The following is a 14,885-nucleotide window of genomic DNA, read 5'->3' on the forward strand; positions in this document are numbered from 1 at the left end:
GAAAAAAAGACTCCTCAATTGTTGCGCCACTCCAGGGCGTCAAAAAAAAAAAAAAATGCTACAAAGAAAATAAATCCCCCAAATGAACAATAACCTACGTTTCAAAATTAGCATATTGTACGGACTAATGTGGCAATTTCTTCCTTTTTAATTTTAGACTACCTCATAATGCGAAAGGCTAGATCAACGTTGCTCCCTGCAAAGCGATGTTCTTTAAAATGGTTGAGAATTGGTCCCCACTTGCGCGTTTTCCACCTCTCCCATTTTTCCGTCTCTTCCACACCCCCATCTCAGTCGCAACGCCGAATGACGCAGGGCCAAACAAATTTTAACGACCTCTCACCTCTTCGCCCATTCCTCAGTCCATACATTCACTGCATCACCAAAAAGATGGACGCAAGGAACACACAAGCACATCACGCAGAGCTTACGCGACAAATAAGAATCAGTCACAAAAAGATCAAAGTTTGGGTTTAGCAAATAAGCTAGAAATGAAAAAACTGTAAAACAAATCATTCAACAATCAACCAATCAATCAATTACGTAACGAGCCGCTTAAGCAGCGCGTAACAAAAAAAAAAAAAAAAATACACACACACGTACATACATACATGCGTGCATACATACGTACATACATGCGGACGACATAATCCATAGTTAAAAACAAATTAGCAAATAATGCCAAATTTAAACAACAAAAATCGCAACCCGCCAGGGAACGTAACGCATTTAAAAGGGTTGCAGTTACGCATGCACCAGACATGGCGCGAGCCATTTTTGTAAATGGGAAAAGCCACAAAAATATTGCTCATGCTAATTTTTGGAGAATCTGCAGAGCTTTTACGTTAAAAATAAAGAAGTGTGCGGCAGGTGTAGCAGGCGCAGGAGTAGCAGACACAGTAGTAAGCGCAGTCGCAGAATAGGCCAAGTTGCAGCTACTCCTCTTTCTCTTCACTCGATTTTTCAAAATCATCGAATTCTTGAATTATTTTCCTGTCAGAAGGCACGGGATTTTTCAACCCCTCCTTCACTTTTTTTTCCATCTCTCTCAACTTTTTGTATTCTTTATTAATTTTCTTTATTTCGCTTTTTATTTTCTTCCTGTTTAAGTTATTCTCACGTGATCCGTCTAATTCGCCTAATTCGTCTAATTCGCCTAATTCGCCTGATTCGCCTGATTCGGCTAATTCGCCTGATTCGGCTAATTCGCCTGATTCGGCTAATTCGCCTGATTCACCTAATTCGGCTGATTCGCTTAAGAAGGACGTTTTGATTTTCAAACCTTTGTGCCCCGAGGGGTCGTTATGACTCTGTTTTGGAGCGGCCTTCTCCTTAGGCATCACCGTACTACCGTCTATGCCAGTGTTGGGTGATTTATTCGTTTTGTGGCCATTTGCAGCTGTGCTTTTATTGGAGCTTCCGCTGGTACTGTTCGCTTCCTTTTTTGTTTTTTCTACTTCCTTCTGCGCCTTATCGATGCCATTCTGCGCTTTGTTCACTCCTGTTTGGGCCGCTTTCTCCACCTTATCGATGCCATTCTGCGCTTTGTTCACTCCTGTTTGGGCCGCTTTCTCCACCTTATCGATGCCATTCTGCACTTTGTTCACCCCCGCTTGGGCCACTTCCTGCGACCTATCGATGCCTTCCTGCACCTTACCGATGCCCTTGTGTACCACTTTCTCCGCCTTACCGATGCCCTTCTGCACCACTTCCTCCACCTTGTCGATGCCCTTTTTGGCCACCTTTTTCATCTTTTTCACATTTTTCTTCCCCTTCTCGACTCCTTTTTTTGCCACCTTTTTCACCTTTTTTTTCCCCTTATCGATACTCTTTTTCGTTTCCTTCTTCACTTTATCAATCTCATCCTTCGCTACATGCACAGCCTTATCGACGAATTTTTTCCCTTGCTTTTTGAGACGCTTTCCTCCCTTTTTTGCCTCATCCTTAAGCTTGCGAAAGCCACTCTTTCCGATATCTTTTAAGTTCTCGACTCCATTTTTCGCTTCCTTTTTAAGTTTATCCACATTCTCCATTGAGACCATTTTCGCCTTCTTAACAGATTTCTTCACCCCCTTTTTTGCCTTCTTATATTTTTTAGAACCCTTTTTAGATGCTTTTTTCATTTCCCTCACCATTTTGTTGGCCTTCTTGGATAGCTTGTCTATGTCAATGTTCTTCCCCACGACACTGTACACTTTATTGGTAGCTTTATCTATTAAGTGGTTCGACCCCGTTTTTAATAAATTGCCCAACAGGTCCTTCACGCTTAGTGATGAGCGGCTGCTTGCCTCATCGTCATAATCGCGGTCGTTGTCGTTGTCGTCGCCAATGGTGCTGTCGTCGTCATTGTCGTCATCGTCGTCATCATCGTCGTCATCGTCATCATCGTCGTCATCGTCATCATCATCGTCATCTTCATCATCATCGTCATCGTCATCATCATCGTCATCTTCATCCCTATCGTCGTCGTCATTTTCGAAGTCTCCCACCTTATCCTCCACTTCATACCCCTGCGCATGCTCCTTCTCCTCACCCTCCACTTCATCCATCTGCACCTCATCCACCTCCATTTCATCCACGTCCGCTTCTTCCCCCGCGTCATCCACTTCGTAATTCCTCATCCCTTTTGACATATCAGCAAAGGACGCAGTATTTTCCAAAACCTTTTGGCTTTCTTGCCAGTTAGAAGTACCCTCCATAGGGTTGTCACTTTCGCTAGCTGTCACATCCATCTGACGGTCATCGCCCATAAACGCACTGCGCAATTTCGTAGAGGCATAATCTACTATCGGCATGAGTGAGGAGCCATTGTAAAAGGAATCTTCATATGTTGCGTCTTCCCCGTCTGAATTCCTCGCTTTCGCGTCGCTCACCTCATCACTACTCACCTCATCGTCGATCATCTGAAAATGTCCCCCTCGCACACTTCGCGAAACAGTAGAATCGTCTGCAAATACTTCACTTTGCAAAACTGTTTTAAAAAAAGCTTCACATTTGTCCTCATCATCACCACTAGCCAAAGGGTTCTCCTCCGAGTTTTCCCCCGGGGTATATCTAAACTGGTGATTCTTAATATCTACTTCTTTTGTGTTGGGAGATTCTTCCACTGGGGTCTCCCCCTCTTCCTCGCTCGCCAATATAGATTCTAACCGCTCACTCCCTTTCAGAACATCGTAGCAATCAAATGTCCGCTCAACTGAGTCTATGAAAATTTGGTCCATGTCTTCTTCTGCAACCCTGCCGGTGTTAGCATCCTCCGCGTTAGTGCTTCCATTGCGTAGTAAATTCATTACCTTTTTTTTCATCATAAAGGAGTCCTTTAAATTTGCCAGCATTTCGTAAAGCGCAATTTTTTCAGCATTGTCGTTTGGTGCGTTGTCGCCAGGCGCGTGGTCGTCTGACGCATTACCGGCCGAACTCGCGTCACCTGCTTCCACCTCATCGCACCCTTTCAGAAGGTCCCTTTCGCTCAATAATTTATTTTTGATTGACGAGGGGATGGCTGTCCTGCTACTCGCACTGTCCAAGTAGCTAACAATATCATCGATCGTTTCGGCATACTCCGAATTAGGGCACGAATTAAGATTATCATTCCTCAGTTCCACGCTTGACAGGATGGAGTCATTTGACTCGGTCGACTTGTCCATCTGCTTGTACTCATGATCTAGGATCTCTTCGGTATCATTAACTTGATCGTCTTTCGGCAAAAAGGACATATAGTCTAGCGATTTATCCAATCCTTTGAATAACTCGCTCTTGTTATTTTCGCTTAATTTTTCCAAATTTAAATTAAATGTGTACCTCATGTAGCAGTAGGTAGTCGATTCTTCATCCGAGTTTTTCTGATAGACCTTGCGCAGCATATGGACATCATTTTCGGTAGATTCCTCGGTTGAAATAACTTTCATGCCTCTCGCGTCGTGCGCAGGGTATTCCTCCTCACTCCCAGACTGTTCTTCCCCCTCCGAAGCGGCATCATTCTCATTATCATTATCGTTATCGCTATCACTGTCATCGCCATTATCATCAGCGCCGTCATCACCATCGTCCGCCGCATCACCACTCAAATTTTGCAGACTTGCGGCGCTGCCCCTCTTCGATGCACCCATGCCTTTAATTTTGTCCACTTCTTGCACGACTAAGGCCCGCTCGAGGACATTTTCCTTTATTTTTTCGAAAATTTTAATTTTAATTTTTTTCCCATTCTGAAAAATGTTCTTCTCTTTCTTCAAATGATCATGCGATAGCAACACATCTTTGTCGACCAACTCTATCTTCAAATTGATCTTTTTATCGTGAAGCATCCCATGGTAGAGAGCCGGGAGGCAAACAAGCACAAAGCAAAAAATAGCGGCTAATGTGTTAAACTTCCCCATGTTTATTTATGCTATATAGTAATCAAAGCGACAGTGTATGGTTTGAAAAAAAACAAAAAACAAAATTGCGCGTTGCTATGTAGAACAAACTGCAATCGTTAAAGACGAGACACACGTCTGCTTAATCAAACTCGTAAAACCGCGTCTTACTCAAACTTGTTGGTATACACAGCGTCCAATCAAATAATGCATTTTTTTAATGTCAAAATGGAGCTCATTCTTTTTGTTCATTTTTATTTTTAAAATAAATATATTTAAATGTATCATTATGTAATTTTTAAGTTGATATTTTAAAAAAAAATGTGTTGACGAAAAAAAGGAAATGCGAAAAAGAAAAAACCTATACAACGTTTTTTTTTTTTTTTTTTTTCTAAATAGCTACAAAAAGTAAAAGAAGTGTGTAAATGAAGCCAAAATGTGAAAAAAAATGTAGCTATTTCACTTCTTCACCTGACCCGTTCATAAGAAACTGTCTTTATTATCTCCTTTTCTAAAACATTTTTTGAAATCCAGCTAGCCATTTTGCATTATTCTGGGCTAACGAGAAAAAAAAAATACCTGAATGGTACATAATAAAATACTTGCATAAGCCATTTTGGCTGTTTTTTTTTTTTTTTTTCATAGCTTGCGAGAAATACTCCATTTTGTATGTAACTTAAATAGCGCTACATTAGGTAATTTTTCCCTATTTGAAGTTCAAAGGAAAAGCATGAATCACAAACAGTGGAAAGTTTTGTATGGCTTGCCTTTTTGCATCTCTGTGAAGGGGCTGCCCATTTTGTTGCAAAAGAATGGCGCAAAAATTACCACTGTTGTAATTTCAAACAAAGAGTGGAAAATTGCAATGAGAATTAGCAAAGCTAAAAATAAGCGGCCATCCTCACTACGCCCGGTTCGCCGAACCAGTGAAAATGCAAATCGGTTAGCCACTTTTACAGCTTGCCACAACGCAATAGCTGATAGTGAACAGAACTTTAATTTTGCACCACCCCTTTGAGTATCGCAAGTACAAAACAGCGCATACCGAGGATGCAAAATGAACCAATTAGCTGGGCACCTCTCGAAGAGATTCCCCTCTCAATGGAAAAGCCAAAGCGCCATTGGCATCAACCAGCCACTATCATCAACCAACCGCTAGCATCCAAAACGACAATTTAGAATTTTCTCCCAGTAGGTCCTTTTGAACGCGCAACGCAGTTGTCGCCTTCGAGAAAATGCTTAATAACGCGCACCAGGAGAGGGGCCTCCTCATTAGGGGTGATAAATTGCCCACGCGCTTAGGTCAACCCCACGAAGGGGGAAGGCATTCCTTCACCACGACATACCCACCTTTGCCAGCGCACCCCTTTTTCAAAACCTTCCAAACATTCGCATTATATTGCTTTTTTTTTAAACACTCAAGTGTTATTGTTAACCGCTAATCGTTGGGGGGGAAAAAAAATAAGAAACCCATGCAGAGCAGGATCAGCATGTGAGGTGTATTAGGTACCCCCATTTGGCTTATTCCCCTATGCGGGGTGGGAAAAAAATGACGCGTTAGCACACGCGCCGATTGGGAGAATACCCCCGTGGAAAGGTCCCCCCCCCCCTCACTTCTTTACTATACATATCACCAAACGGGGAGAGAACCTTCCAAAAGGGCACTAAAATAAGGCGTGCGTCCAGGTTAGCCTGACAACCACGCCGCTTATCCCTAGTGGTACTTCTTAACCGCCTCCTGTGCCAGCTCCTTTATGGTGGCTCCCTTCCCCTTTGCTGCCGACCCGAAAGCCTTGTTCTTACCTCCGCCAGAATGGCCTTCCACCGACTGCATTATCTCCTTCATGAAGGCATCTGCCTGTATAGAGGTCCCCTTCAACGAATCCTTCACTTCGAAAACGCAGTAGGTGTTCTTCTCATCATCAATGATGAAGAAGTAGCTGCACAGTTTGTTATGTTTGCAATACGACTGGGCGATTTTTTCCAACACCTTTTGGTTTCCAGACAGAGCATCAAAAAGCTTGACATCTAGAAGAACACCACTTTTGTCTTCCAACGCGTAATCCTTCCCAATAGTGGTAGCCTTATTGAATAACTCCTTCTGCATGTTCTTCGTCTTCTCGATGATATTTTTTTCAATTTTTTCCAAGTTGTGCAATATTTGGTTCTTCCTAATGTATGGCAGAAACTTATCTTCCTTTAGAACCCGTTTGTACGTCTGTACGTCGGCTAGCTTGCCTTCATTGGGGTCATCAAAGATGTGTTTGTACTTGGCTAGCAGGTCGTCAAATTTGGCTTCTACCTCTTCCGCCTTCTTATTGGTAACAGCATTGATGCGGTAAATTCCCTTCCCGATGCTCTCCTCCGACGTTATGACAAACTTCTTTATAAATTTGGTGTTGGCGATGTGGGTACCTCCGCACAATTCAATGGAGCACAAATAGGAGTAGTTCACATCCAGGTGGTTCAAAATTTTATCCACGTCGTTGTCTATGAAGACTACGTTAACAACGTCTGCGTAATCTTCCTCAAAGATGGCTCTGATTCCTTTAATCTTTTTGCTCTCCTTAAGGTCCATGGTTCGAACGGAGACGGATAACTCCTGCCTGATCAAATCGTTGACTTGGCTTTCTATTTTGCTGACCAATTCGTCACTTACATTTTGGAAGAAGGAGAAATCGAATCGCAGCTTCTCATCATCCACTAGGGACCCCTTCTGGTCACAATTAAAAATGGAGTTCCCTCCAGTTTGTTCCTTCTCATTCGGCGTGTGAGCCAAATCGCCATTCTGCGCGCCCCCCTTCGAATGCATAACATACTCTGTTAAGACCTTCTTTATGACAAAATTGAGCAAATGCGTTGCGGTGTGATTGCATGCAACTAATTTTCTCCTATCAAAATTTACCACCGTATGTACACAGTCGTTCTTTTGTATTTTCCCCTCTTGGAGGACACCAATGTGGAGCACATACTCGTTCATTTTTTGCACATTAACGACTTCAAATTTCATCTGCTCATTTTGAATAACCCCCGTGTCGTATATCTGCCCTCCATTTTCGTAGTAAAAATTGGTCTCCCTCAAAATGAGGGCATACTTTTTATCCTCACTCGCTGTTTCGATACTGTCTAGGAAATTCTCCCCATCGTAGATGACCACCACGCCTGTGTCCACCTTCGCCATGACATTCTTCCCATCAGCATTATTCCACTCGTACTTGTAATGATCCACCGTGGCTGCCACGCCATGCTTCTCCTTCAACTCATGGGCCTTCTCCACTGGCAAGTCAAAAAATTTATTAATCTTAAAATTGTTCGTATCTGATACGAGTTGGTGCTTCCTAAACAGCTCATTAAATTCGGTCATGTTTAATTTGAAATTTTTCTCCTCACACATGATTTGTACCAGATCGATGGGAAATCCATATGAAGTGTACAGGTCGAAAGCGTCCTTTCCACTGAAGAGGTTATCCCCCCCTGAGGTGTTTCCCCTTTTAATAATCTTATTAAACTGATCGACTCCTTTTTCTAAGGTCCTGTTGAAAACCATTTCTTCCTGCTTAATGACGCTCTTAATGTAGTTGACTCTGTCCTCATCTTTCAAATCTGTAAAGCACTTGTTCAAAATGTGGCACACAGAATCTACCAATTTGTAGAACCATAGGACGTTGCTCCCTACCTGGAATATCTGCTTACCTACTCTGATGGCCCTTCTGATGATTCTCCTTATGACATAATTTCGTCCTTCATTTCCAGGCAGGCAACCATCACTGATGGCAATGGTTACGCATCGAATGTGGTCACTAACAACTCGGTACGCGTAATCAATCCGGTCAACATCTTCTTCGTTAACCTTGCCTCCATACTCGGGTAAGTAGTTAAAAATTTCCTTTATTTGCTTAAAAATGGGCATAAACAAATCCGTGTCGTAATTACTCTCCACGTTTTGCAAAATGGAGGTTATTCTTTCTAACCCCATCCCTGTATCGATACATGGGAAGGGCAACTTGTTCATATTCTTCTTCTCATCTTTATTATACTGCATGAACACGATGTTCCAGATTTCTAAGACACTCGGGTCGTCCTTATTCACTAGAGAGGATGCATCTCTATTGCCGATTCGATCATAATGTATTTCTGAGCAGGGGCCACATGGACCCGTGTCTGCCATTTCCCAGAAATTCTCCTTCATACCAAATGGTAAGATACGACTTTCGTCTACATATTTTAGCCATATTTTTTTCGTCTCCAAATCTTCAGGACAGCTAGCCAATTTTTCATCCCCCCCAAAATAGGTCACATATAATCTATTGGGATCTATCTTATACACATTGGTTAGTAAATCCCATGCGTAGTCGATGCTTTCTTCTTTAAAATAATCTCCGAAACTCCAATTTCCTAACATTTCGAAAAACGTGTGGTGGTATACATCCTTCCCCACGTCATCCAAGTCGTTGTGCTTCCCCCCTGCTCTTATGCACTTCTGCGTGTCTACGGCTCTTTTTAACTTTCCCAAGTCGCTGCTCTTATCTACCTGCCCCAGGAATATTTTCTTAAACTGATTCATCCCTGCGTTTGTAAATAGCAACGTATTGTCGTTATACGGAATGACCGACGCGCTTTCCACCACCGTGTGGTTCTTCTCCTTAAAGTAGTTGATGAACCCCCCTCGCACTTCCTCCGCGGAGAGCGCTCGTCGCGCGGAGGACGCGGCCAACGCGGGCGCTTTTCCCTCCGTATTAGAGCCTTCTTTTGCCCCCACCTTTGCCGTGCTGAGCGACCCGTCGTACCCCCCCACCACTCCGTTCATCCCGGCCTCCACCTCATTGTACCGCTTCTCCACCTGGTTTTCACTCCCTCCACTCATTTTTATTCCTCTTCCTAATGTGCCTTTTATCTCTTTTGCTGCCCCCTTCGGAACTTCCCAACCGGGCTTGCCACTTACACACAGAGGAGCAATATACGTCAAGCTGCTACTCAAAAGAGTGCCTCTTCTTACTCCTTTGAATAGCCCCGAGATGTCTCTTCCGCTAAGTGCTCTGCTCAAACGCATGCACCGACTGTTTCTCTCTTTGCTCCCAAACAGGAAAGACGCCCGTCGGGGGATCCTTTCCAAGGGGGTGAATATCGCAGAGGGGGAACAACCCACGTGGCTGCTTCTCGTGGTATGAAAAATTGGCGAGTCGCTTCCCCCCCTAGGTGGAAGAAAAGCTTTTATGGAGCCTCTACCTCTACGAAGGGCGTTGTTTCCCTTAGGCTTGATGCTCAAAAGGAGGAATAGAAGCCTCACGGGGAAGAGCGCTCCTCTCATATATATAACTCGGAGGTTCGGCGATACGCGCTGCGGTGCCTCCAATGAAGCCAAATCCCATCCGCACGCCTCTACAAAGGTGATTACCCCTCCTGCTCATGCACTTGCGGGGTTACGAAGCCAACTAGAGCGACGCAAACGCTCACGTAGTGTAGCAGAAATGTATGTAAAAAAAAAAAGAAAAAAAAAAGGTATCTTCCCGATGGGTTGCCTCTCCCTCTGTGCCGTACAATTTCACATCGGCACGCAGCCTATTCAATGGTAACGTAGAAGAAAATATAAAAGGGGAGCGCGTGGGGAAGCCAACCACAAGCTGCAACTTCCGAATGGTGTAGCATAAATTGGGCACCCCTCCCCCTATCCTTTTCGCATATAAACTTTCAACACAGTGAACTCCTTCGGCGAGGATTATCCTCTACTGCGCCAACGATTGTGCAGGCGTAAAAGGTATGTTTTTTTTTTTTTTTTTTTTTCCCTCTTTCACACTTTGGAAATATTCCCACTTTCGCAAAATTCTGCGTATAACTTCATCACGCACAGATTAAAAATTTGGCATCCGCGAGGAAAAGCAAAATTGTATATGCACGTGTAAAGCAATTTTTTCAAGTGTAGCCAAACTGGCACCCTGAAGCGAATCCCTCCAATTTAAAGGGCCTTCAGAAAAATGCTTAAACAGGCGTAGTTGTACATTTATGCGTATGTCATTATGCAAACTCACCGCACAGTGCTTCTCATGCAAAGGGCCATTTTTGCATTATTCGTAGAGGATAAAGAACTACGCCCCGGGTAGATATGTTCTTCTGCTTCGCCTTACGCGGGGAGGGGCAAGGAAAAGTAAAAGCGCGCCACGTCGCTGTTTTTTTTTTTTACTTTTTTTTTGCGCTATGCTGAGGCGTAAAGCGGCTACGTAGGGAGGCAGGCCTGGCCGAGTCGAAAGCTGGGACCCGTTTTCGCCCCCGCTGAAAGAAAAAAAAAAAAAAAAAAAAAAAAAATACAAAGGAATAGAGGAACAAAGGAACAAAGGAACGAAAGCATACATATTATATACGTGCATATACCTGTTCACTCACTTCATACGCCACTATCGCGTTGAAACAAATTTCCCAACCGCAAAAGCGCGTCCCCCAATCAGCGCAGCGGTCAACCGGAGCAGCCACAAATTACAGGGACCCAGCAACATGTTTATAACCACCCTGTGAACGCGTTGCAGATATTTTCCCCCAATCGGCGTTCCATATCCGGTCACATGTCCCCCCCGGAATAGCAGCTGCGACTGGGATAGCATGCCAGTGCCTGCAAAGTAAAGCGGACTCCACGACGATTGCGTAGCCACCACCATTTCACTACCAACCATTCGTTTTCTCCCCTACCCCACCTCTTCATTTGTAAAAAAAAATGCCAAAGTCTAAGAGAAACATCACCATTTCGTTAACCAAGGTAAAAAAAAAGCTGAACAAGAAGGAACTCAAGGACCAGAAACTATCCGATTTGAAAAAAATTATTCAAGTCCCCAATATTTATATTTACATTTTGGACGTTAGAACCTACTCGAATAATAACTTGAAGCAGGCCATCGAGTATTTTAAGCCCAACGGGAGGTGAGTCATCTGTGCGTAATCCCGCGCAATCTCAAGCTGGTCCCCCAGCGGCTTAGCTATGCCCCCTACCCCTTTGGGAAGGCCAAACAAGGGGGGGAAATTCCTTCCCCATAAAATGATATACGTACTATACAGTCACCCCGTGACCTCCACATTGTTTACCCCCCTCTCCGCAGATTCTTCATTGGGAAGAATAAACTCATGAAATTGGCCTTAGGAACAAGCGAAAAGGACGAAGCCAAACCGAACGTCTGCAAAGTAGCGGAGGTAAGCACCATCGATGGGGCGTCCCTTCAACCTCCTTCTATAAGTGCATACATGTATACATGCTGCATTTCTCCCTCATGGTTGAAGCTCAGCGCGGTTACAACTGTGTGTGGCATTCATGGCCGCCACCCCTCCAAGGGGTAAACAAACATTTCAACTCATGTGCCGCTTCCCCCCTACCGCTGCAGCTCCTTGTGGGGAACAGAATCCTCCTAATTACGAAAGACCCCCCCCTGAAGGTAATAAAATTTTTTAATGAATTTCAACCCGAAGAGTACATAAAGCCGGGAAATATTTGCACACAAAATGTCACCTTAAAATTTGGAGACGTATTAAACGTGCCAGTTTCAATGCAGAAGGATTTGCAAAAAAGGAAAGTAACTTTCGACATCGTCGATCAGAAGATCGTCATACGAAAGGATAAAGTCCTGGCAGAAAAGGATAAACTGGTCAGCGCGGAAAATGCAAAACTGTTAAGAATGCTCAATATGAAAATTGCCAACTTTGACATCACCGTGCTGGGTTATTGGAACGTAAATAAATTCGTTTCGTTGATGTAGGAATTGGGAACTTTTTTTTTTTTTTCCTTTTTTGGAGAAGTGGGAGAGAGAAGAAGCGGTCTTCCTCTCCTCCCCCGCCGAGCGCACATAATGTGCGAGCGTTTTTTTGTTTTTTTAGGATTTAAAAAAAAAAAAAAAAAATACCCCATTCGTTTTCTTCTTTACAACTTAAATTGCACGCGCGCAAGTTCGTCACAAACCAAGCGCCCTGTTTTTTTCATTTTTTTGGAAACTTCTAATTACATACAAATATTCTTTAAGTTGAAAAAAAAAGGAAAAAGCAATTTGGTGCACGGCGTGCCGGCGGCACAGGCATAGACATGCATATATATATATGTATATATATATAAATATATACATTGTACGCACACGCGAAGGCGGTTTAGAAACAATTCAGAGCGGCATCGCCCACTGTGGGGGCGCGCACCTCCGCTTAAGGGCACCAATCAGGTAGGGGATTTTACCACCACCCCTGAACGGAACAGACGTGCCATGCGAACCGAATGGCCACCCCCTCTCAACTTCTTCCCACGTGCGCTACCCCTAAAGCGTTATGACATTTTCCATTTGAATGTCCTCCTTCAGAATCTTCTTAAGGAAAGCCGTCATGGGGGGAGGGCCGCACATCAAAATGAGCGTATCGCTGCTGTCCACTTGGATGCCCAACCTCTCATACTTTAGAATGTACTTGCGCAAAAGGTCCTCCGTTAGGTATCCTACATTTTCGAACGTGTCCCTCTTGGTGGGGTCCAGGCACTCGTCTACGCTGTACACTGCTTTGAACCGCTCGAAGGTCCGCTCGTACTCGTCGAAAACTGGGAAGTGGAGGGGGGGAAGAAAAAGGGTGTAACTTTGCATGGCGACATAGATGCACATGTGCATACGTATTGCATATGTGCACACGTGGCTAAACACACGTGCTTTCTTTTTTTTCTTTTTTTTCTCGTCTTTTCCTCCCTGCCGCCGCTCGCCTTACCCCCCTTGAGCAGAATCTCCTCCTCGTTCCTGTTGGCGTAGATGAGCGTCACGAAGGGCTGCTCCCCCTCCCTGGCGTCAAACAGGAGCATGTGCTTTATCAGCCGGAAAAAGGGAGTCATGCCGGTCCCACCAGCTATCATCACGATGTGCCTCTTAATCTGCACAGCCTTGGTCAGATAGCTGAATTTGTTACTGCCCTTATAATCTAGAACCCCAAAGGGACCCGCAATTTTAACCGTCTGATTGTTTCGCATTTTTTCCAACTGGACACTCATTTTTCCACCATCCACAAAATGCTCGTCTGGGCTGTATATTCGAATGACAAAGTGAACCTCTTTCTTCTTCCTATCGACATAAATAGGAGTGTAGCTTCTGTAAATTTCTTTCGCATCCTTCTCTCTGTCCTCCCTATCATTCCATTTGCCTTTTATTTTCCCTTGCTGATTGGGCCCATTAAATTTTATATGCTTACATATGCCTAACCCGAAATGGGTATACTCCCAAGGGTACGAAAAGATGAAAATCTTTACCGTGTTGGTTAGCTTTACAATTTTACTCAGCTTCAACGTTTTGCTCTTTTCATCCAAGAAGGCCTTCTGCATGGAAGCTCCATCCTGCCCCTCCTCCTTTCCCCCCTTCAACTCTTCATTTTCATTCGCCTTCATATAAAGCTCAAACAGATCTTCTGCCTTCGTTTTATCATTTTTATTTTTCTTTACAAATAGGAGGACACAACTTATGGACATCACCAAAATTAGGATATTCACGACATTCTTCGAGAGGAAGTTGAGGCCTTCCCGCAACGTCTGCTTCATTTTCCCCCCTCTTTTAGGCAGTACCCCCCGGGGTTACGCACACGGGTGGGTTTGTAGGAGTACGTCTGCGCGCATGCGTAAGCGTAAGCGTAAGCGGCCGTTCTCCAACAAATGTAGGAACGAAAAAAGGCCAACAAAAAAGGCGAACGAAAAAGTTACAAAAAAGTCGAACAAAATAGCTACAAAAAAGTCACAAAAAAGTTACAAAAAAGTCACAAAAAAGTTACAAAAAAGGTGAACAAAAAAGCTACAAAAAATACAATAAAATGGGCACAAAAAGTTGACTCATTTTCACCAAACGTGGCGAAAAGGCAAACCAGATGACCAACACAAACGCCCCACTGACTTACTCTTCGGACACCTATACCTGCACACCCCTTTTTGCCGCGAAAATGAACTGCTTTGTTGCCATGCTCGCCTTTTCCGACCGAGTAGCCTTCTCACGAAGGGGGTAATATTTTACATATATATATATTTTTTTTTTTTTTTTTTTTATGCAAACCGCGTATAGGATAAATATCCCCCTCGGGATGACGCACGTTTGCCCTACAAAACCGCACGTGTAGGGATACCTCCACAGAACAACTACGCGAAAGTTCCATGTCAGTTCACCAGTCGCCCACGTAACACCGTCACGTAAAATTTATCACGTAAAAGGAACAAACTTGACGCACACGGCGTTAAGCATGCGCCCTTCTCAAAAGTTAAGGCAAACAACGCGAGCACGCGCGTTTATGCGTTCGCAAAGTGGATTGCAGTCATTGCAGTTTTTGCAGCTTTCTCTGCTTTGGCAGACGCACAAAAAAATAAAAAAAATATAAACAGCGCAGCGCAGCATAGCATAGCGTAGCATAACATAGCTTAGCTTAGCACAGCTTCCCACAACACAACGCTGTTGCCAAGTGCGCTCCAGCTCAACCCCTGCGTGTGCACCTCCCGCCGGGGATCCCGAACAGCACGCAGTCGCTTTAACGAGGACAAAAAAAAAAAAAAAAAAATTAAAA

At 44.0% G+C, this 14,885-nt stretch overlaps 4 protein-coding genes across 4 annotated transcripts; 1 reads left to right on the forward strand and 3 right to left on the reverse strand.

Annotated features, from left to right (window-relative positions):
• Window positions 1-935: 935 nt before the first annotated feature.
• PVX_115350 (hypothetical protein, conserved) lies at window positions 936-4,376 on the reverse strand (the record flags this gene model as incomplete). The annotated part of the gene is made up of 1 exon (XM_001616410.1): window positions 936-4,376. The coding sequence occupies one exon, from the start codon at window positions 4,374-4,376 to the stop codon at window positions 936-938; it is 3,441 nt and encodes a 1,146-aa protein (XP_001616460.1).
• A 1,370-nt stretch (window positions 4,377-5,746) lies between these two features.
• Window positions 5,747-9,823, reverse strand: PVX_115345 (alanyl-tRNA synthetase, putative). The gene has a single exon (XM_001616409.1). The coding sequence runs from the start codon at window positions 9,661-9,663 to the stop codon at window positions 6,070-6,072; it is 3,594 nt and encodes a 1,197-aa protein (XP_001616459.1). The 5' UTR covers window positions 9,664-9,823; the 3' UTR covers window positions 5,747-6,069.
• Window positions 9,824-10,668: 845 nt separating this feature from the next.
• On the forward strand, window positions 10,669-12,201 carry PVX_115340 (60S acidic ribosomal protein PO, putative). The gene is made up of 3 exons (XM_001616408.1): window positions 10,669-11,261; window positions 11,438-11,528; window positions 11,717-12,201. The coding sequence occupies exons 1-3, from the start codon at window positions 11,059-11,061 to the stop codon at window positions 12,086-12,088; spliced, it is 666 nt and encodes a 221-aa protein (XP_001616458.1). The 5' UTR covers window positions 10,669-11,058; the 3' UTR covers window positions 12,089-12,201.
• A 430-nt stretch (window positions 12,202-12,631) lies between these two features.
• Window positions 12,632-14,297, reverse strand: PVX_115335 (oxidoreductase NAD-binding domain containing protein; the record flags this gene model as incomplete). The annotated part of the gene is made up of 2 exons (XM_001616407.1): window positions 13,065-14,297; window positions 12,632-12,903 (listed from the first exon to the last, which is right to left on the reverse strand). Exons 1-2 carry the CDS (start codon window positions 13,879-13,881, stop codon window positions 12,632-12,634), a joined length of 1,089 nt encoding a protein of 362 aa, XP_001616457.1. The 5' UTR covers window positions 13,882-14,297.
• Between the last annotated feature and the right edge of the window lie 588 nt (window positions 14,298-14,885).

The sequence above is a fragment of the Plasmodium vivax genome, chromosome 11, assembly GCF_000002415.2.
Source record: "Plasmodium vivax chromosome 11, whole genome shotgun sequence".
Classification (NCBI taxonomy): domain Eukaryota; phylum Apicomplexa; class Aconoidasida; order Haemosporida; family Plasmodiidae; genus Plasmodium; species Plasmodium vivax.

Excerpts from the sequence above, each read along its gene's own strand:
- PVX_115345 (XM_001616409.1), bottom strand. The coding sequence starts at position 9,663 with ATGAGAGGAGCGCTCTTCCCCGTGAGGCTTCTATTCCTCCTTTTGAGC.
- PVX_115340 (XM_001616408.1), top strand. The coding sequence starts at position 11,059 with ATGCCAAAGTCTAAGAGAAACATCACCATTTCGTTAACCAAGGTAAAA. Across the intron at positions 11,262-11,437 it reads TATTTTAAGCCCAACGGGAG|ATTCTTCATTGGGAAGAATA; the intron begins GTGAGTCATCTG and ends CCCTCTCCGCAG. Across the intron at positions 11,529-11,716 it reads ACGTCTGCAAAGTAGCGGAG|CTCCTTGTGGGGAACAGAAT; the intron begins GTAAGCACCATC and ends CTACCGCTGCAG.